Genomic DNA, 20,811 nt, shown 5'->3' with positions numbered 1-20,811 from the left:
GAATAAAACCAGCTGTACTCACTCCATCTCAAGCACCGATGTTAAGATTTTTACTGGGAGTAAAGAGGGCAGGCAAGATTAGAAGGCCAGCTCAGGTTGAGCGGCTTGGAGACAAAGTTAGGAGCCAAGCTGAAGATAATTTGGACATATGTAGGAGGGATAGTGGATACACTGGTCAAAGGATGTTGACGATGGAGCTGCCAGGCAGGAGGAAAAGAGGAAGCACACAGAGAAGATTCATGGATGTAGTGAAGGAGGGTATGCAGAGTGTTGGTGTGACTGAAGGGGATGCTAGAGATGGGGTGACATGGGGGCAGATGATCTGCTGTGGCAACCTCAAATCTTTTTTCCCCCTCATTTTATCACATTTTTATACATTTAGAAGTTGAGATAGTGAGCATACAGCTCTCCCCTCACCCCCCCCCCCCCCTCCCACACACACACACACCAACACGCACACAGAGTTACACAAGAATGATGAGTCGAACACTTTCCAGAAATTCTTGGTAAAATATATTTTGGTCCAAAAGCTGATTTGTAAAAATACATGTGCAATCATGGAGTAGATGAGGCATCATACAGAGAGTATCACTGCCCTGTCACTGTTCAGGAATGCTGTTTAATATCCCACTGCTGTAAGGCTGAGCGACTGAAATGTAGTGTTTCTATTCAGAATGTTTCACACGGTACTCTGGTCATCACTAAATCTCAAATACCGTTACATTACACACATGATACTTCATAATCCTAATGCTACTGTGACTCATATCGGTCATTTTAACACACAAAATACTACACCAGGAGTCAGAATCATGACGGATGGGCTCATTCTCAGAAGCTGTTTTCATATTTATTTTACAACAACAAGAACAACATCAAAAACACATGATTTTTTTTTTTAAAGGCAGAAATGATCCTTAAATATTTGCACCTTCATAAATCACCTTCAAACTACCCAATATGCTAACAGGCTAAGAGATGTGTGCAGGCCAAATCGTCCCATATGCTTTTTATTTTCTTCTTTCTGGTCGTTTCACTGTGACAACGTTGCTCTACACATTTTAATGATAAGAATAATGGAGGCTTTGGTGGAAATCAGCATTTGATCTGCTCAAACTGCGTTTCATTTACCTGCTCAGCAGCAAAACACTAATTCAAAGTGCAAATCCTGCTTTAATAAAGCTTTGATCCCACACATTTGGCACTGGAAATCAAATGGCGTCCATATATACATAAATAATAATATTCTTCAAGTGCAGAATCTAGTGTACTACTGCCTTTAATACCAATCTTCATTAAGATCACAGGGTGTAGGGAATATGTTTTGTTGCCGAGAGAACATCTGCCGACTGGCACCTCTAAACCTCATCGATGACAAAAACTGTCTAAGAAGATGAAGTTGTGGTTTTATCATTTATTTAAAAATCTATTTAAAAAAGAGATATACATCATTTTTTTTAAACTAGGTTATTATTTTACTGAACCATTTAAGATCAGATGGGGTGTATGCAGTCTGTGAGTTGACACTGACATGAAAGCATCACTGCAAGTCAAAACTAAACTCTTCTGACTGATTTCTGTCTTTTCATGTGATGATGTATTTCTCCTGATAGCAGCGCCTCCTTCCACAGAGCACAAGGGTTCGCTGAATTCTCTCATGAGAATGATGCAAATCTTATGCTACGGCCTTCACAGTCACCAGATTTGAGCCCAGTTCAATAAACAGAGATTTGGGACAATTTTGAATAGCATTTTTGCTTGAAATAAACCTCATTGACATTTTTTGGTGATGCGGTGCCTCAAGTCTGCCTCAATCCGAGTCATTACACTCAGATACTGATGGATCGTTCACACAGAAACCTCTCATCTGCAAATGTAACCACAAGGTTACCTCTGTGGTGCTTTAGAGGTGCATAAAAGCAGATTTTTGTTACTTTTGGAAAGAGCTATGAAACCCATTCCCCTCTACTTCCTGCCTTTATTCTATTTAAGCCAACATCTCATATTTATTTCACACATGAAATTAGTGTTCTCATCTAATCCTCTGCAAAAGCAAAAGTTGAATCAATCTAAGTTAAGTTCACAGCTGGAAAACCAAAGTAAAGCAGAGGAAAGAGACATAATATCTGAACTTACACAGATGCAGTTTAACACTTTCAACACTGATCAACAGCAGGTACCCTATTGCTCCAGAGTTAATTCATTAAGTGTTAACATCTACAGAAATACATCTTAAAAATAAATATATGCATCAGAAGTAGTATATTATATTGCTACAACTTAAGTCTTGCCTCAGATCATCAACTCTAAAGAATGACCTGTGTGTGTGCATACTACCTTTAGTCTATAGTAGAAGACTTTTAGCTCTCAATTGGATCGACCTGTGGCAGTGTTACGCAAATATGTTTGAGATGAAATCACGAAACCTTTTGGCGTATTGCTCGGGGTGGACTGTGGAGATTTCAGCACCAGCCTGGAACACAGAGAGAGAGAAGGGGGGGACAAATAAATAGATAACATTGTCAGTAAGTAAGTAAAGTAACATTTTATTTATATAGCACCTTTCAAGATAAAAATCACAAAGTGCTTCACTGAAGCAGAAAATGGACCCTGAACTTAACAGGGAGACAATGCAGTTGGATCAGCAGTGGAGTGTCGTGCGAGTATTTGGGATACTTTGTCAACAGCCTAGCAGCAGCATTCTGAACACCCTGCATTCGTTTCAGGGAGGCATTATAAGCAAGTAAACAAGGAATTACAATAATCTAAGCGACCAGCTTCATCTGTAAATTTCTCGACCTCCGTACGGGTACAGCAGAGTGTTTCGAGCGGCTGACAGCAGCCCTCCACCTCTCCTGTGCTACTCACCCCGTGTTTGACAGTTTTTGCTGCATGAGCGGCTTTCTTCTTGGTGTCATACTGCGTGAGCACGTCAATCAGGCCCATGAAGTAGACCTCCCTCTGAGGGGCTCCTGAGATTAAAAGGCAGAGAACAATCTGGGTTATTTTACCAGGCTTGTGGTGACAGCGGCAGCCACAGGTCTCATTTAAAAAGCATCAAACCAAAAGCTCCCCGTTCAGATATTAAAATTAGAACCACTACAGCTATATTATTACTTTACAGTCATGTGTAAAAGGCTTATTCAGTGTAAAAAAGAAAAAAGAAAATCAACCAAATCTGAAACACCAGGCTCATATGCATGCTCAACTTCCAAAAAAAAATGTCTTCAGGATCTAAAGTTGTCAGGGTGAAACAGGACATACAGTAGAGGTGGGAATCACCATACATCCCACGATACGATATTATCACAATACTTAACACACGATACGATATTATTGCAATTTTTAAAAATATTTTGCGATATTCAGATTCTGTACATAAAGGTAAACTTTATCAATATTCATTTTATCTAATATCAAAATCTCACACTCAGTCTTTCTCTCATTTCAGTTTGATTGTTGACAAACTGAACGGTTTGTATTACAGTCTAGTCCAACTTAACTGAATCAACCATCTGGTACAATTATAGCTATTCTGAACTATGCAGTTTATGAAAACTATGCAGCCCCTTCAGCAACTGAAGAATTTGAAAGTAAATTAAAACAAAATATAATTTTACATTAAATAAAAAAGTTTTAAACTTAATTAAAATAAAACATGTCTTAAATTAAAATAAGTAAACTGTCATGTTTATTGCTGCCAAAAAAAAGTTAAACACATTTGGACAGTGAAGGAATGTCAGGATTCTTGCTCAGAAAAAGGATCAACATGCTCTGAAGTCAGAGCACAAAAACCTTTTTTGTAACAAAATATCGATTTCTGCTGTCCCTGTATCGATACATTATTAGCAAACAAAATATCACCATACTACACAGTATCGATTTTTCCCCCACCCCTAACATACAGGCTGTTACACAGAACATGTTTCTCCTTTTCACAGCAATAAATAACAATTACAAGGATTAGAATATGACTTTATCCAAAAATTATTCTCAAACCACAGACAACCTGCCTGGTTGGAGAAAACGGGTAAAAAAGAGACGTTTCATATGCCACCTTCCGACACCTTTGGTAGTTTTCTCCAGACGGGAATAAGACAGGTAAAAAAAAGTCACCGTCCTCTGTGTCATAGCCTTTAAACTGGTGCAGTACTATTTGAACCATGACACATCCCATAATACTCACGCTCAAAGTTCGCCACACAACAAATCGCAGAATACAAAAACAAGTTAAGGTGCAAGTTTTAAACAGATGTTTACTTTAATCCCTAAATACACGGCCGTCTCCTGCTCTGGCTCAAAACTGCTGGGAGAAATAAACCAGCTTGTGCTAAACCCACCCCCATGTACTTTGGAGCCTGGAGCTCATAAACTATTTATAGCACGAAAGCATAATTTTGCATGCCAGAGACAATCGGCTGATTGTGTGCACTGATTGATTCATCACATTAGGACTCAAAACATGTAGAAACAAACGGTTGGTGTTGGTTTGAAAAATAAAATGAAGACAAAACAGTCACTGGTACTGGTTTGATCAATGCAGTCAGCTAACTTTCAGGTTTAAGCATCCCCTCCCCACCAGTATTCACCTGGGCAGCTCCTGACTGCATACACGTCCACGTAGGGGTCGAACTCCCCGGGCCCCAGAGGCTTGACGGAGGACATGTAACCAGCGATTCCCTCCGGAGAGTTGCCATAAGAGCCCACCGTAGGACCCGGTACGAGGCCGTTTTCTGCCTCCGGATCTTCCTCTTTGACCTCTTCCTCACACTCCTCCTCCTCCCGTTCAGCTCGGCCGATGTCGTGGATGCCGAGCAGCAGGCTGTAGTCCATGATCTTCAGCCTCACTAGAAACTGAGCGAGGGGAGGACAGCGTTTTCTAAAAGGCTTTTATATCCAAGCTTAAAAAGAATACCAACTTCGATTTTCAAACTCTTAAAACATGATAGATCTGCAATTTCCTCATAAAACTGAAACTTCTCCTCCTTCACTAGTAATTTAACTAAATACATTTAATATTTCCTAAACAGCATCAGAGGAGCAACCTCGGCGGGCTGATACTGCCACTGTGTGGCGGAGGAGAGAAACAACAACAACAACAAGACCGCTCACCCACCTCGACATCTCTGTTTAGCTTCTCCATGAACTTTTCCTTCTCCTCCTCAGTCACATAAACCTTCTGCATGTTGTTCCTGAAGTCCATGTCTTTGAAGGTAGGGAGCTCTTTGACCTTCGGGATAAATAAATAAATAAATAAATTATACATCTCAGGAGGACTCTTGGCTTTGAGATAAGACAGAAAACAACATAATGATATGAAAAGAGGACAAAGGAAGAGGTTTCTTTTACCCTTTCTTTGTCGCTTGCTTCCCGATCCACCAGAGAGCCCTACAAAGAGAAACTGCTTTTAATATTACCACTGATACATCAAACAGAAAGAGTGAGAGACCATCTTAAAGAGCAAAACACTAAATTAAACGGATAATCATTTTGTTTTTCTAATAAAATCATGAATAAATAAAGCCCAAATAATGAAAACATGCTGTTTTTTTATCTGAATGCTCAAAGCATCTCTATACATTTGAGGAACAAACATACTGTAAAATTTGGACCATTTCCAAAACCTCAACTTGTGGAAACTAGCACGACTGCCTCATTAATTTGTGAATCACTGATGAGAAGTAGTGATTAAAAAAAAAGGTTCCTCTTCACCTTGAGGTCGTACTTCCTGTGTACCACCAGTCTGTGGCTGAACATGTTCCTCATGACCATCAGGTAGGTCTCCTCGCTGTCCACGGTGACGCGGTACATACCCAGGAACTGCGGCAGCAGCGTGTTCCCGTGACACTTCACTATGTGCTGCAAAGAGGAAATGACTGTGAATTTGCATGACAGGTGGAAAAGGTGGATTAATGTCAACGGCAGGAACAACTTCACAAACACAACGAACAAAAACTGAAGTTAAAGCTTCAAACATTCGAACTCCCTTTTGAAGCGAGAGCGATTAATAACTCTAGTTTCATGTCTGTGCTGGAGAAATTGAAATCAATGTCTCAATTTCAATTCAACTGAAAATTTAAATTGAGTACGGCGATGTTTCTTATTCTCCTGGGTCTTTGCAATGCTTCATATCGTCTCTCGTGGAGAAATGAGATTCATCATAAACCTTAAAGCCCTGACACATCATTATGTGTTGTACACTTGGGTCATGCTTGGTCTGCTCCTGTTTCTTACTGATCCATCCTTTGCTGTACCTACGCTGATTTGCATGCAAACATATTATTTGCTTCTCTAGTAAACTTCCAACTACTTTCCTGAATATCGTCTTGGTTTGGCTGCCAAAATGTCTCAGGATAAAGTAAACCTACTCTCTGACCCCCCCAGCTGCAATGCAAGCACAACGTGTTTGCAGACTGCCACCGAAGAACAAACCTGGAAGACTACACCAGGCGTGAGACTGATAAGAAACAGCCTCCTAGTAGTATCAATCTAAAACTCCTATGTTGCTTTGTTCTAGGATTATTTTATTTACAAACTTGGGTGTCCATGTTGCTGAAAACACACACAAAAAACTGATGAAGTCTAAACTCTGGACTGCAGCTGCATAGCAGCCGTGCAGTGATTGGAGAAGGCGTTCATCCAACAGCTGGACAAAATCCTGATTCAGCTGAAGAAGCAGCTGAATGATAAAGGACCGCCACAGCAGCGGCAGGGCTAGGGACCCAGTCGCTAAGGAAACTTTTAAAACATGAGATGGAAACAAATAAAAAACAAGCAAAAATATACTTGGGCAGTCATTAATAAGCCTGGCCCGCTCGCAAGCATGCATGGGAAATGCTGAAACTCAAAGTACTTCTTGTTTTCATCTGGTACTCCATAGGGCTGGGCTATATCATACCGTTCACGGTAATACCGGTGTAATTCTGGGCAACGATAGGAAAATTAAATATCGCGATAGAATATGGGTAAAACGCGCATGCGCAGTGCCTATGTTTACATACGCACATGGCGGCGACGCAGAATGAGAAGAGCGAAAGCGGATCGTTAAATCAAACGGATGTAAAAATGCTGCAGCTTCAGTGGTGTGGAACTGGTTTAGCTTTTGTCCGTCAGATACACAACAAAGCACTATTGTTGGTAGAGCATGCTAGCGGGCCGTCGTTATTACCGTGTTGCTTGGAAAATACGGCACACTTAAAATCAATCCTTTGATTTTTCTGAAAATCGACAGTGACCCTTATAATCCCGTGTGCCTTATGTATGGATTATGGTTGTGTTTACTGACCTCGAAGCGATTTTATGTGCACGGCGCTCGAAAATCTGTCAAATGTTTTAGTACGACTTTGCTAAGCTACGAAGCCGCACCGCTTGATGGATTGTCGGAGCATTACGGCTATCATAGGAGGAGCCTCGCGGAGTGATACGTACTGTGCTTCAACATAATATTACTGTATTGCGTGTGTATAACCTCTTTTTAAGTTTTGTGGATATCATACATGATTATGCTGAGGATATGTCGGCCAATTTCCACTGGAAATGCCTTTTGGTTAAACTGTCAGCAAGGAATTTGCACTGTTACATTTTTATATAACTTTAATGCACTTAAAAAACAGCTGCTTGTTTAAGTGAAAATACATTATTAGTGCAAAAAACCCCATCAAAGTTGTGGAGTTGTAAAGTATTTTGTTTAGTGTCGATTATATCATCAGTTATATCGTTATCGCAAATTTTCAAATGTATATCGTGATAAATATTTTTGGTCATATCGCCCTGCTCTAGTACTCCATCACCAACAAACTAAAGTTAGACAGACCTTTGCACTAAGACCGGTTGAACAACTTATTTCAGCAGCTGTGCATAACGGCAGCTTTCCTAAGAAAAATATACCGAATGTGGTTTACAAAGTGTTTACTGAGGCATCGAGTTTCGTTCGCACATCAGTAGGTAGAGGACACGCCCACAGATGACAGTGCCCATATTTTTTACTGAATTAACAATTGCTTTGACTTGAGAATGGGCCAAAAATCTAGCATCGATAACTCAAAAGATTATCAACAAACCCAAATGTTAACTTCACAAGTTAAAGGTCGCTTTTGATGGAGGCCAATTACTGAGTGTATCAGGGTCAGACTTTTAGCTGTGCTCAGCACTCGCTATAGAAGTCAGTTAAAATAGATGCTTCCCTCAGACTGGCCTCATTCAGTGTCCCATCAGACCAATAGATGCTCACGGTGTTAAAAAGACATCTCTCTTCGTGTCCTAACACCATTTTCTGACCACGAGGCTGTCAGAGGATCTGCAGCGTGCATACATGTGGATGCTTTTCTGTTCAGCTCAGCTATCTGCATGACTTTTACACATAACTCGATAAATGTGTCAAATTCAAGTTCAAATTGAAGCCTTGACTACATGTAGCCTTCATATTTTACACTCACTCGATTCACTGTGGCACGCAAGCATTTCAAAATTATGGCTTAGTCAGTAAACCGCTCCCATCTGTGTTAAGAAAAACTTGTAATGTGTACATATGAAAACAGTTTGGAGACACACCAAGAAAACATGCACCATAAGCAGTGGGATCTAAAACATCTCAATGTGGTGGTGCCTCACCCAACCAGCCCCACCCTGGAGTGTCTCTAGAGAACATTCTTAGATATCTGCATGAACAGGCGGGTGTACATGCGTTCCTAATAAAGTGCTCATTGAGTCTACAGTGTGGGAGGTTAACTTACTACACACACAGAAGCTGTGCTGTTAAGATTTACATGCAAAGTGATCACAGGCATCACCTTTGCTTTCTCTATCACCAACCGAAGCCAGTGACACACGTTCAGCCAACTGTTCATTATCACAACATTATCTAGCAACAAAGCTGGTGAAATGACGTGATGATCATTGGTGTGAGTGGCAGATGCGCACGCTTAAACTTTTTCCCACGCTGTAAAATAAAACAATACATGAATCCCCAAACCAAAATGCAAATACCTACCCAACAAACAAATATCATGAGTTTCCAGATTACTTCAAATAAAATGTTAATCTGCATTTCCAAGAGTATCTGGTCAACAGATTGACTATAAACAGGCGCCAGGAAACATTTGGAAACAAGAAAGTTGCCCATTCTCTGGATGCACATCACTGTTGTGCTGACGCTCTTTATGACAGTTTGTTTTGCACTCTCTTTTGTTACTACTGGCTGACAAAGACACAGGACTACACAACTATGTGTGCGAGCAAATATAATGTAATTTTATTGTAATGCATTTAAAAATGTTGCTATAAAAATCCTTCTATTTTGGACCGTTTAGCCAATGAAGCCCATCGCATTTGTCGTAGAGCGAGAGGCGAGGTACACTCTAGACCAGCGGTCCCCAACCCCCGGGCCTCGGACCGGTATCGGTCCGTGAGTCGTTTGGTACCGGGCCGCGAGAGTTGAGGCTCAGGTGTGAAATGTATGGTTTTCAGGGTTTTTATTGGTTTTCAGCGTTATTTTGTTATTGTTTTTATCGTTTACTCGGTTTTCCTGGGTCTTTTCACGTGTGTTAGGAATAAATTTTCTTTTTTTCGGTACCGGTACTAGTTTTATTTTGTTGTATTTATCCGCGACACCTTAAAGGCCGGTCCATGAAAATATTGTCAGGCATAAACCGGTCCGTGGCACAAAAAAGGTTGGGGAACGCTGTTGTAGACAGTTCACCAGTCCATCACAGCATCAACAGACCAGATCCTCAAGACAAAATCCCTACACCTGCCAAAAAACCTCACCCAAAATATTGTCAAAATTCATTTGAGTAATGCTAAAGCAAAGTCAAAGCTCTCATGCCCGGTCCAAGCGAACAATTGTTCTGCAGGCTAAAAATGTAGCACAGAAGTTAAATATCCTCCAGAAAACTCACAATAAACAAACTGATCTACAAAACAAACTAAAATGCAGAACACACAAACAATGAGTTCATTCACTGCTGAATGAAGTAAACGTCCTGAAACAGAGCTGCCATTTTCCTCATCTCCCTCGCACTTTTATGTAGGCTGCACAACCACAGGCTACACATTCCACCGAGAGCCCAAAGCAGCCAAAAGTTTGCTCAGTGGACTGTTTAGCCTGAAGTGAGATCTAGTTTTGAATCATCTACGTGACTCAGCTGCACCAGGCCGAACGGCAAATGGTAAATAAAACCTGACGGAAAGAAAGCATGTCGCCGCTCTAATCTCCCCTTCAAATGTACTCTGATATTTACATGAACACAGATGTGGCGATATGAACATTTGAATATCTTTAATAAACCAACAATATAGCGTGTTTGTTCAGCCCTGTGCGCAAAGGTGTCCTGTGACTGTAACAGAAAAAAAACAAAAAAACAACCTTGGCTAACCTTGATGATGAGAAATGCTTTGGTCTGCAGAAGGATATCGTCTTCCAGTTGGGCTTTCCGCCCACAGGAAGGTTAACGGCCTGGCTGAGTGTCTGAGAAACACCTTAAACCAAATCCAGGATCTCCATCAAGGATGATTCAAGACAATAAGAAATCATTTTCTTACTCACAGCACCAGCCTGCTGCCAAATCTATAAAAAGTTGTTTTCATAATCTGCACGAAATGCTTACTTCCAGACCTCCAGGACAAATGTTTTTGTTTTTTTCAGCTGCAAAGGTCCAAATGAAGGAGACAGAGAAAATACGTGAAGTAGGACACGCGCAGCAGCAGACACACAGCTCAGGAAAGCAGACAGGAGGTGAGATGGATGGACAGACTCGGGGCTGACTGAATGAGCAGCAGGCAGAAAGGACTCAAGATGCTCATGGGGAGGTTTATTTATAGTCGCACTGCAGGATGAAAAAGAAACAACTGGGACAGTCTCCAACTTGCATGTCACCCTTTTATTAATGTCACTCTTCCTGCAGCTTCTCAGCAGATTACTGTTGAAGGAAACGTGACCTTTCAGTAAAGATGTGAGGTTAAAAGTCTCTTGATGTGCCCCTCACACACTAGAAAAAGGTTGAAGCCTGACCCTAAACTGGATAATTGAAAGAAAATGGATGGATGGGAAAAAAGACAATATGAAGCAAGTCAGCCTTCTAATTGGTCTAACTTTGTATTGACATGAATTTGCATAAACGTAACCAAAATTAGTGTTTGCTCAGCTGTCTTATTATTATTAAAATCCAATACTTGTTCTATCAACGTACAGAAAGGGCTTCTTCCTGTTTCTTCCTTTCACAATAAAAGGCCCTGACATCTACACCGTCTGTTTGACTCACAAACTAAATGCTCAGCCAGACTGAAAAACAGGAAGTTAGTGTAGAGCTATACAAGCATATTAATAAATACGGGAAGCCAGACAGAAAAGAGGAACTTGTACCATATAAGGAGTTGTTGAAACTGTGTGACGTGTAAAGTACCAAAATAACACCTATATGAGACACATTTTCGATCGTGGCTCAAGAGTTGGGAGTTCGCCTTGTAATCGGAAGGTTGCCGGTTCGAGCCCCATCTCGGTCGTTGTGTCCTTGGGCAAGACACTTCACCCATTGCCTACTGGTGGTGGTCAGAGGGTCCGGTGGCGCCAGTGTCCGGCAGCCTCGCCTCTGTCAATGCGCCCCAGGGCGCTGTGGCTACAATGTAGCTTACCATCACCAGTGTGTGAATGTGTGGATGACTGGTTGTGTACAGCGCTTTGGGGTCCTTAGGGACTAGTAAAGCGCTATATAAATACAGGCCATTTACCATTTTACATTTTATGATTCTAATGTTAGAGATCCTGTAGCTGGCGTTCTCTCTTCCGGAAGATGATTGAATAAAGAATTATAAATGTTTTGACCACTATGAGTCGGGTTTTCTCTGTTCTATCATGGGGATCAAAGAATCGGGTTTTAATAATATATATATATATATATATATAATTTTTTGTTTGTTTGTTTTTGTTAAGAATGTGAGTCACCAGTTAAATATTAACTGACATTTACAATATCAAATAAACTCTGTTCCTCGGAAAAGAATGTTTATGAATTAAATTTTGTGATCCACAAACAGGATGGGTTTGAAAAAGATAAAAAAAAAAAAAAAAAAAAACGAATCTTAAGCATTAGTTGCATAAAATAACTATATCCTCCACAGCCTGAATGAAAAAAAGCACAAACACTGTCAGCTTAAAAACTCTCAGCTTTCACACAGAGATATCATTCGGCTCTCTCACCATCATGTCATAATCTTGTTTAACTCACCATTTTAATGTTCTTATTTTTTAATGAGAACGAGGCTTATTTAGCAGCGCTGTGTTTTCAAAACTAGCTTGATCACAAAAACCAGCCCTCATAGGAGAGTCTGGACTTCTCTGAAGTAAAGGAGATGCAAAATTAACAGGCAAATGGCTGCGTGGAGATAGTACTGGCTGCTGCATTAGCACGATGAGGAAGACGCAAACAAGAACAACTGAATTCATATCCCCCTTTTTTTCAGAGTCAAATCAATGGTTTATATACTTTTAAATACTTCCTAGAGTACTTAAGAGTAGAATGGGAGGCAGAGCCTTCAGTTTTCAGGCCCCTCTTCTGTGGAACCAGCTTCCAGGTTGGATTCGGGAGACAGACACTATCTCTACTTTTAAGATTAGGCTTAAAACTTTCCTTTTTGCTAAAGCATATAGTTAGGGCTGGACCAGGTGACCCTGAATCCTCCCTTAGTTATGCTGCAATAGACGTAGGCTGCCAGGGATTCCCATGATGCATTGAGTTTTTCCTTTCCAGTCACCTTTCTCACTCACTATGTGTTAACAGACCTCTCTGCATTGAATCATATCGGCTATTAATCTGTCTCTCGTCCACAGCATGTCTTTATCCTGTCTTCCTTCTCTCACCCCAACCGGTCGCAGCAGATGGCCCCACCCCTCCCTGAGCCTGGTTCTGCTGGAGGTTTCTTCCTGTTAAAAGGGAGTTTTTCCTTCCCACTGTCGCCAAAGTGCTTGCTCATAGGGGGTCATATGATTGTTGGGTTTTTCTTTGTATCTATTATTGTACAATCTACTGCACAATATTAAGCGCCTTGAGGCGACTGTTGTTGTGATTTGGCGCTTTATAAATAAAATTGAATGGAATTCAGGTATTTAGACTTTCTAACAACCACACTTGTTTCCGAGAGGCACATGTCAGCCGTAGCTCAGTCTAATGAGAATCTGATTTAGATGCTAATTGGCCGTCTCCTGTCATGGCAGATCAGCTCAAACCATACAACTAGAGTCACTGATTGATCAGTGACTCTCCCTAGTAACGCTACTTTTCTGCAACAAATTACTCTAACCACGCAACATCATATTAGTCACTGACTTGAGTGTGTGGATAGTGTTATCTCTGATACACCACAGGTATACGTTGGCTAATCTGCTCATCAGCATTTATAGGGCTGTACGTCACTGACCTTCAGAGTGTATTTTTATTGAAACCATTTAACCAAAACCATAAAACTTGCAACAGACATTGCCATTGTTGTTTGATATTAGCTATAGTCAATAGGAATGTAGGACTTCAGGCAAAACCACTTTGATTTCCACTGAACTCTTCACCAACTCTTCAAAGATCGCATCTCATCTCAAATACCTGAAATAGCTGCGCAGAGTTGTCACAGACCTGTGTTGTGCTAACTTTACCTGGCTGGACCTCATTTTCATTTTTGCCATCTTTGGCTCTGCATGTGTTGGTACAGGAGGATCTAATCTCACAGCACCACACAGGCTTTTGTCTGTTTGTACACGTGTGTGTCTTAAGAAAGACAAAAATAGTCCCATAAACCACTTTGGTTTTGGTTTTTGGGATTTCATTTATTGTTAAACTAGTAAACCTGCTAGTAAACCTGTTTCTCATTGTTACCTAGATGGTATGTCAACACCTGTAACTAATCACTCGATCGTAGTTGAAGGAATTTACACCCATTTAACTGCTAGTGCAAGTATTTATCTAAATATGATCTGAAGAGGCATTTGGACCGGAAATGGCTAACTGCGTCAGACTTGACTAGAACTCAAACTGGCGCAATGTAACGTGTAGTTACATTTCAGACAGGCTTTAGCTACTTCAGTTAATGACACTGGCTCAAGAGTTGGGAGTTCGCCTTGTAATTGGAAGGTTGCCGGTTCGAGCCCCGGCTTGGGCGTTGTGTCCTTGGGCAAGACACTTTACCCGTTGCCTACTGGTGGTGGTCAGAGGGCCCGGTGGCGCCTCGCCTCTGTCAGTGCACCCCAGGGCAGCTGTGGCTACAATGTGGCTTACCATCACCAGTGTGTGAATGGGTGGATGACTGAATGTGTAAAGCGCTTTGGGGTCCTTAGGGACTAGTAAAGCGCTATACAAATACAGGCCATTTACCATTTAGTGGTTCCACACAACAAGGCAGAGAACTTTTAAAAGTAACCATCAAACAACAAACAAACAAGTCACATGCCACAAACAAATGTGTGTACAATTTTTGTCACCCAAAAAAGAATGTCATCCGAAATCACCAAGACTCAGGTTTAAAAATAAAAATATATAGGCTTAGTTTACCAGACATGCCATAAGCCTAGCCCTAGAATAAAAGCAACGGCAATGTTCAAACCTTTCTTTTAGTGTTAGTCTTAGGTTTAATCCAAGTCCGGGAAACTAGCTGTGAGGGTTTAAATACAGTTTTGTTAATAACAGGAAAAGCCAAAGACTTCTGTACGGTGAGCCAACACAGACTCTTAAGCCTCAACTATATGCAGACCAGTGCTTCCATGAAATTTAATCTCAAGCCAGGAAAACAAGGTAAATAATCTTTAAAAAAAAAAAGAGTTTTAAATGTCATAAAATACTATAAATAATTACATTTGGAAGAGAAAGAACTAAGAAAATAAACCCATGGGATTTAAAAATGACATGATATTTTTCATTTTCTCAAACAATTAATTAAAATTAATCAAAGACTCGTGTGCTGATCAGAGTTGTAATTAAAGGTTTGGGCCGGCCAGAAAAGCTTTCTACACGTCTAAATGGGCTGCAGACATCACTAGTTTGGCTGACCTGACACACACACACACCCACTCTGTCCATGCTATAACCATACCTGGTGATACTCTGACAGGATGTTGTGCATGTCTGCCACATCCTCGCTGGAGATCTGCTTAACCACCAGCGTCCGGTCGTAAGAGTTAAGGAGCAGGCCTTCTCCCTGATCATCAACGCTGAAAGGTGGGCTGCGAGTCAGTGACACCTGGAAACGTCACACAGGTTAGCACAGGCACTCATCTTTAGTAAAGTACTAAAGACAAGAAGTAATTTCAGTCATTTTTTATGAAAACAAGCTACGATCATCCCTTATGGTGCATTCACCCCAAACGTGCAGTACCACCAATGAAAGCTCCGCCTCTCAAATGGCTTCAGTACAGCCATCCTCCATTCCTGATTGTCGGTGGTGCCAAGAGATTTACAACTAATACTTGCTGTCTTTGTGTAGCCCAAAGCAAATTCAGGTCAATTCTCTTCGCTGCGCAGACTGTTTATGTACTCGAGCCAGGCAAAAACTTCATGTTTGTTTTGAATGCACCATTCAACAGTATCATCAGTGATCATCAGCCAACGACTCAACTTTACACACCTGATAGTCCAGATCCTCAATACCAAACCGTTCCCTTAGATTTCGAAAGACCTGAGGGCAGTATTCTTTGAACTTGAAATGTCCTGGGAGGTTTTCCCTGTGAGAGGAAGCAGTTAGGAAACTTAACTCATTCCAAGACAAACATGACTTATTTCTCACTAAATTTCAGCTCCAAAACATTTGTCCAGCTCTACAGTCCAACACAAACATCCAGTCTTATCACTGATTTATACCCCGATGGGTTTTTTGTAGTTTCTCAAAAGCTTCAAGGGGTCAGCAAGTTACATTTTCACTTGACTAGTTAAATGTGCTCATTTCTGAGTTTTACTTGTTGAAGAGGTGGTTGTTGACTTTGATCTTAGTGTTGGCTTTGAAGTCATCGGGCAGCAGCATGACGGGAACAGGCACCTGGTTGAGATCATTAATCTGCAGAAAAAAAGAGGCAATCATTAAACAGAATTCAGTGTCTGAAATAAACCCACAACTGACAAATATCATTTTGTTTTTACAAGCAATGAAAGACAACTGATCTTAATGTTACAATGGGCTTCACAGAAAGATTAAAAATACATTAACCATTCAAAAGAAAATGATTAAAAATACTTGAAAATGACAAGAAACAAGCGAAATGAAGAGAAAACAAGTCAGGCAATAAGAAGAGATTTTTAGAAGAGATTCAGAAAACAAACATTTGTAACTCTCAAGCTGTACGACAGCACTGTGGGGACTTTTGTCAGTTTTCTGATGTTGCACAACTAAAGCGGCTCATTAATCATTTTAAAAGAATCCAAAATGAGGCCATCAAATGTCTTTCATGTAAGAAGAGAAAAAGCACCAGATTGCTGATATCTTGGATTAAAGCAGCATCAAATGTTTAGTTTAAAATTACTTCATTACTTTTCAAAAATTTCTGTCAATCTGACACTTTTTAAAAATTATTATTTGTAGTTAAGAATGAGCTACTTTTATAAATGAAGTATAGAGTGGAGCAATCCTGTTGTTACTCAAAACCACAGGCAAACTCTGGGTTGCAGGGGGGCACAAAGTCTCAGCTAATTTGCTCTGTGACCTCAGCAAACACTTTCTTCATGACTTTATGGTCTCATTCACTAGTTTCAGGTCCTACTGAATAAAACATGGAGTGCGGTTTATAAATTAGTCCACCAATAGCTCCAAGAAGAAAATGCTCAGCGGCCCATCACGTTCATTGAACAGTAGGACAAGAATAAAAAGAAGAATAAGACATTTGAGCTGTAATGTGTTTCCAATATTTTAGTTGAAATTTAAAGGCTGTTATTGTTAAGATGTGGTCATTATTTGACAGCTGTTTCAGAGTTTCTGCATGATTCAGCAAGTTTGACCTTCAAGTGAAGTTTTTTAGAACGCAAAAATGCTTTCTACCAGGAATCTGTTCATTTACACAGTTCTTTTGTTTTGTTTTTGTTTGTTTGTTTACAGGAACTGACCCATCAGTGTGGCAATACTGAAGGAAACCTGTGAGGTCATGTGCACCCCACCCACAAAGATGCACCTTTTGTATTTGTAAGCATTTTGAGATATGCACAAAAGATTTACAGACTGAGCCACATGCAGACTTTAAGTGAGGATCATCATACAGCGATGCCGGGATAGTGTGGAAAGAGAGACAGTGATCTCAGAGAGAGATTACTTTATTTTAGTAGTCAGCTGCTCAAACTTCCAGTTTTCATCTCATCAGTTCCCTATCCTTTATTTCTAGCGCCCCACCCAAACACAACAGACTAGAACCACCCTGATCTCCCCTGTTTGACACATTTTAAAGGGGGGAATTCAAACCGATCTTGAAATATGAACATTTTAATTTTAGGCTGTCAAAACACAGATGGTTTCTGTGGTCTTATAGCCCGTATGTGCCAAGTTTGAATGTTCTTGTATTAATGTATACTTGTCTTTTATGTTTGTTTATGCCATTCATCATCTGTTATGTGACAGGTGTTGTGACCCCTTCAGATAATATATACATCTGAAAGTTCATGAATATTAAACTACACCGGGAATTCTTTAGTCAGGATTTTATGTGAATTATTTACACTCGTGAGAAACTTCAGCAGGACAGAATCACATTTACCTGCTTTGTAAATAAACTGTACGACTATAAAGACCTTTCAGCCCTGTGTGCCGCAAAACAAGTTCCCACCGTTTGTGCAGCTCTGTAAACATCCGTGTTTTTCTCCAGGTGAACGTGTACTGTCACTCAACCAGACGGATTTCGATCTAACACCCTCACCTGTCCGGGGATGTTACCTGTACTCTGGCTAGCTTTCATGCTAACACTGAGTTAGCACAACCGTTAGCATTTAGTGATACGTTAGCTAACACCGACTCACCGAGTGATTAACGCCCCACATGAAGACGCTCAGCACGGGGTCGCTAGCCCGGAACACCTTCACCTTCTGCTGCACGAAGTGCTTCTTCTTCGTCTTCGTTTTGGGCGCCAGGATCACCATAGGACTGGAGGTAGCCCCCGTGTTACCGAGGGCAGCCATGGCCGCAGACCGTCTCCCCCTCGTGCCCTGCTCCGACTGGCGCTGGTAGGGGCGGTGACGCCTCTTCCTGACGGCTGCCGTCACCCGGAGCTCTCAAGCTAAAGCGGCTAACCTTCCTCGGGCTGTTCTGTCCAGGCTCGCAACAACCAAAGGTCACCAGACCCGCTCAGCTGGTGTCAAACTGACGCTGTTTCCCCAGAGCACCGCTTAACGTTTAAACCGAGGAGATGAATCATTACTAACTTCACCCAAGCGTGACTTCACAGCTCCATGTAATCACTGACAGACAGTCCACCACCGCCCCCTCGAGCCCACCTGTGTTATTATAGACCACGTGGTTAGTGTACGATTAATTTCTCCGTCAGTTGGATACAGTTTCTTAAAAACTGGATCATATCAAATGTTAATTCATCTCTGTCATAGATCTGAAAATGAGAGTAAATATTATCTTAATAATGATATATAGTAATGTGCAAAAGTCTTGAAACAGCCTTCATTTCTTTATATTTTGCTTCTAGGCAGCCAAACTTTAGAATAAAGTTTTTTCAAGTGGTTTTGAGCAACAGTTCTCCAGTTTTTCAGTCATTTTCAATCCAGTCAGTATTCCTGAACATTTTGTTTGCAAAAGACCAATGTTTCTTTAGGCTCTTTGTTTCTAGCAGTCTGTCACAATAATACATAATTTACTCCAATTTACTCCAATTCTTTGGTTTAAAAATGCCAAAGATAACACAATTTGACACGTAAAAAATATATTTATATATTTTTTTGCATTTTCTGCAATATTTTCTGCATTTCTGCTGATGCAGAAAATATATTTATATATTTTTTTCACAAGGTAATCAAGTAATAGGAAGAGGATTAGGGCTCTTGGAGAAAAAAAAGGTGGGAATGTGTTTTTTGTTTTTTCAGAATATTTTTTCAGAAATCTGAAAAAAATAAGACATCCCCACTTTTCCTCTCTCCTAGTCTTCTGTGCTAAAGAGCAATTATCCAAAAACATGGCATATTTCAGCTAGGTGTGCAGTGTTTCTTTAAAAAAAAAAAAAAAAGGAAAATTGAGAAAAATGTATAGGTGGAGAACAAAATAATAAGTTGAAGACGTAATAATAATTACTATTACAAATAACAGAAAATATTGTGTGTGTGTGTGTGTGTGAATATGAATATGGCACAATAAAGATTAGTATTACAATATAATACAGCCTCCCCCAACTGTTTTAATGCAATAAAGTAGTGTTGCTATTTTTAATGTCTTTACTTATTTAATAAAAAATAAAATAAAATAAAAATGACTTTGTAATTATAGTTAACAGACATAAAAAATAAAACAAGCACAGTAAATATATGATGGCTTTTAGTTGTCATGATTTTTCTTCTTCCCCAGGTTCTGCTGCATAAAGCAGATTCCTCAAAACCAGCTGAAATTATATTTATTCCACCATTGTGGTGCCAGTGCTGATGCAGAATCAGTTCTTGTGTTGATATCTTTGGAGAACTGGCCCATTTTGACAGGTTTGAGAACCATCCATCCATCCATCCATCCATCTCTTTGCCTAAGCAAAGAGGCCCAGACCTCCCTCTCCCCAGCCACCTCCTCCAGCTTATCCGGGGGAACACCAAGGCGTTCCCAGGCCAGCCGAGAGATATAATCTCTCCAGCGTGTCCTGGGTCTGCCCCGGGGCCTCCTCCCGGTGGGACATGCCTGGAACACCTCACCCAGGAGGCACCCAGGGGGCATCCTTGTCAGATGCCTGAACCACCACAGCTGGCTCCTTTCGACGTGGAGCAGCAGGGGCTCTACTCTGAGCCCCTCCCGGATGGCCAAACTTCTCACCCTATCTCTAAGGGAGAGGCCAGCCACCCTTCGGAGTAATATATAATGATTTGAGAACCAATCATTATGTATTGTGTATTGTGGCTAAAATAAGTTAGTGTAATTTACCACTTGTTTTATAAATGTTTGGATATTTCAAGCGGGTTTATCCAAGCGTAATACAATTTTCATCACTTAATTTCTGTGGAAATTTAGAAATGGACAGACTCCATGGATTGTTTCTGATTATCATTAGAGAATTTCTTTCAGTAGCCTGTCCCATTTGAACCTACTGAGGTCATTGGCACAACTGGTGTTGTGATACCTTGCTAACACTGGCATTTTTCAGCATAAATATGTGCTATTTTCGCCAAACTATGTGGATCCCAATCTGACTGAGCATCTGTAGAATGCTCTGATAAAACAGATCTGATACACTGATTCTCCAGCCACACAGCCAACAGAACTTAAAGGTTTTACCTTCAGCATCCCATCCTCAGAGGTCCTGTGTCCAAGCCCTGAGGGACTGGAGATGTTTTGAAAGCATAAGATGGAACTAATAAGTATTAGGCAGGCATTTGTTACTGTTGTGACAGATCTGTGTATAATGGGGCCATAGGGGCCCAACAAGAAATTGTATTTATATCATTTGACTTTGGGACTGCTATGTAAAGATATGTAACTCATTTAAATAAATGCAAATTGTTGCCTTTATACCACTATACAGTAATCTTTATAGTTTCCTTTTTTCATATTTAGATGCGTAACCTCTAGGGGGCAGCAAAACCTCAGAATTCTGTGAGGTTACTTTGTGTGGAGGTCACTAAGAGATCTCACAGAAACAGCTGCCTTGCTTTAGCTTGTCTTTAA

At 40.6% G+C, this 20,811-nt stretch overlaps 1 protein-coding gene and 1 long non-coding RNA gene across 2 annotated transcripts in view; one reads left to right on the top strand and one right to left on the bottom strand.

Moving 5' to 3' along the window:
• The window catches only part of LOC146494184 (uncharacterized), a 191,133-nt gene that overhangs the window by 65,752 nt on the left and 104,570 nt on the right, over positions 1-20,811 (top strand). The gene's annotated exons all lie outside the window — the stretch shown is intronic.
• Positions 491-18,432, bottom strand: pip4k2ca (phosphatidylinositol-5-phosphate 4-kinase, type II, gamma a). The gene is made up of 10 exons (XM_085147370.1): positions 17,967-18,432; positions 15,929-16,026; positions 15,601-15,697; positions 15,070-15,216; positions 5,713-5,859; positions 5,350-5,388; positions 5,117-5,230; positions 4,590-4,854; positions 2,869-2,972; positions 491-2,473 (listed from the first exon to the last, which is right to left on the bottom strand). Exons 1-10 carry the CDS (start codon positions 18,123-18,125, stop codon positions 2,393-2,395), a joined length of 1,251 nt encoding a protein of 416 aa, XP_085003496.1. The 5' UTR covers positions 18,126-18,432; the 3' UTR covers positions 491-2,392.

Source organism: Neolamprologus multifasciatus, chromosome 20, assembly GCF_963576455.1.
Source record: "Neolamprologus multifasciatus chromosome 20, fNeoMul1.2, whole genome shotgun sequence".
NCBI lineage: Eukaryota > Metazoa > Chordata > Actinopteri > Cichliformes > Cichlidae > Neolamprologus > Neolamprologus multifasciatus.
The sequence above is the reverse complement of the archived record's forward strand: the minus strand, read 5'-3'. Positions and strand labels throughout refer to the sequence as shown.

Excerpts from the sequence above, each read along its gene's own strand:
- pip4k2ca (XM_085147370.1), bottom strand. The coding sequence starts at position 18,125 with ATGGCTGCCCTCGGTAACACGGGGGCTACCTCCAGTCCTATGGTGATC. Across the intron at positions 15,217-15,600 it reads TTGAGGATCTGGACTATCAG|GTGTCACTGACTCGCAGCCC; the intron begins GTGTGTAAAGTT and ends TGACGTTTCCAG. Across the intron at positions 5,389-5,712 it reads ACAGGAAGTACGACCTCAAG|GGCTCTCTGGTGGATCGGGA; the intron begins GTGAAGAGGAAC and ends TTCTCTTTGTAG.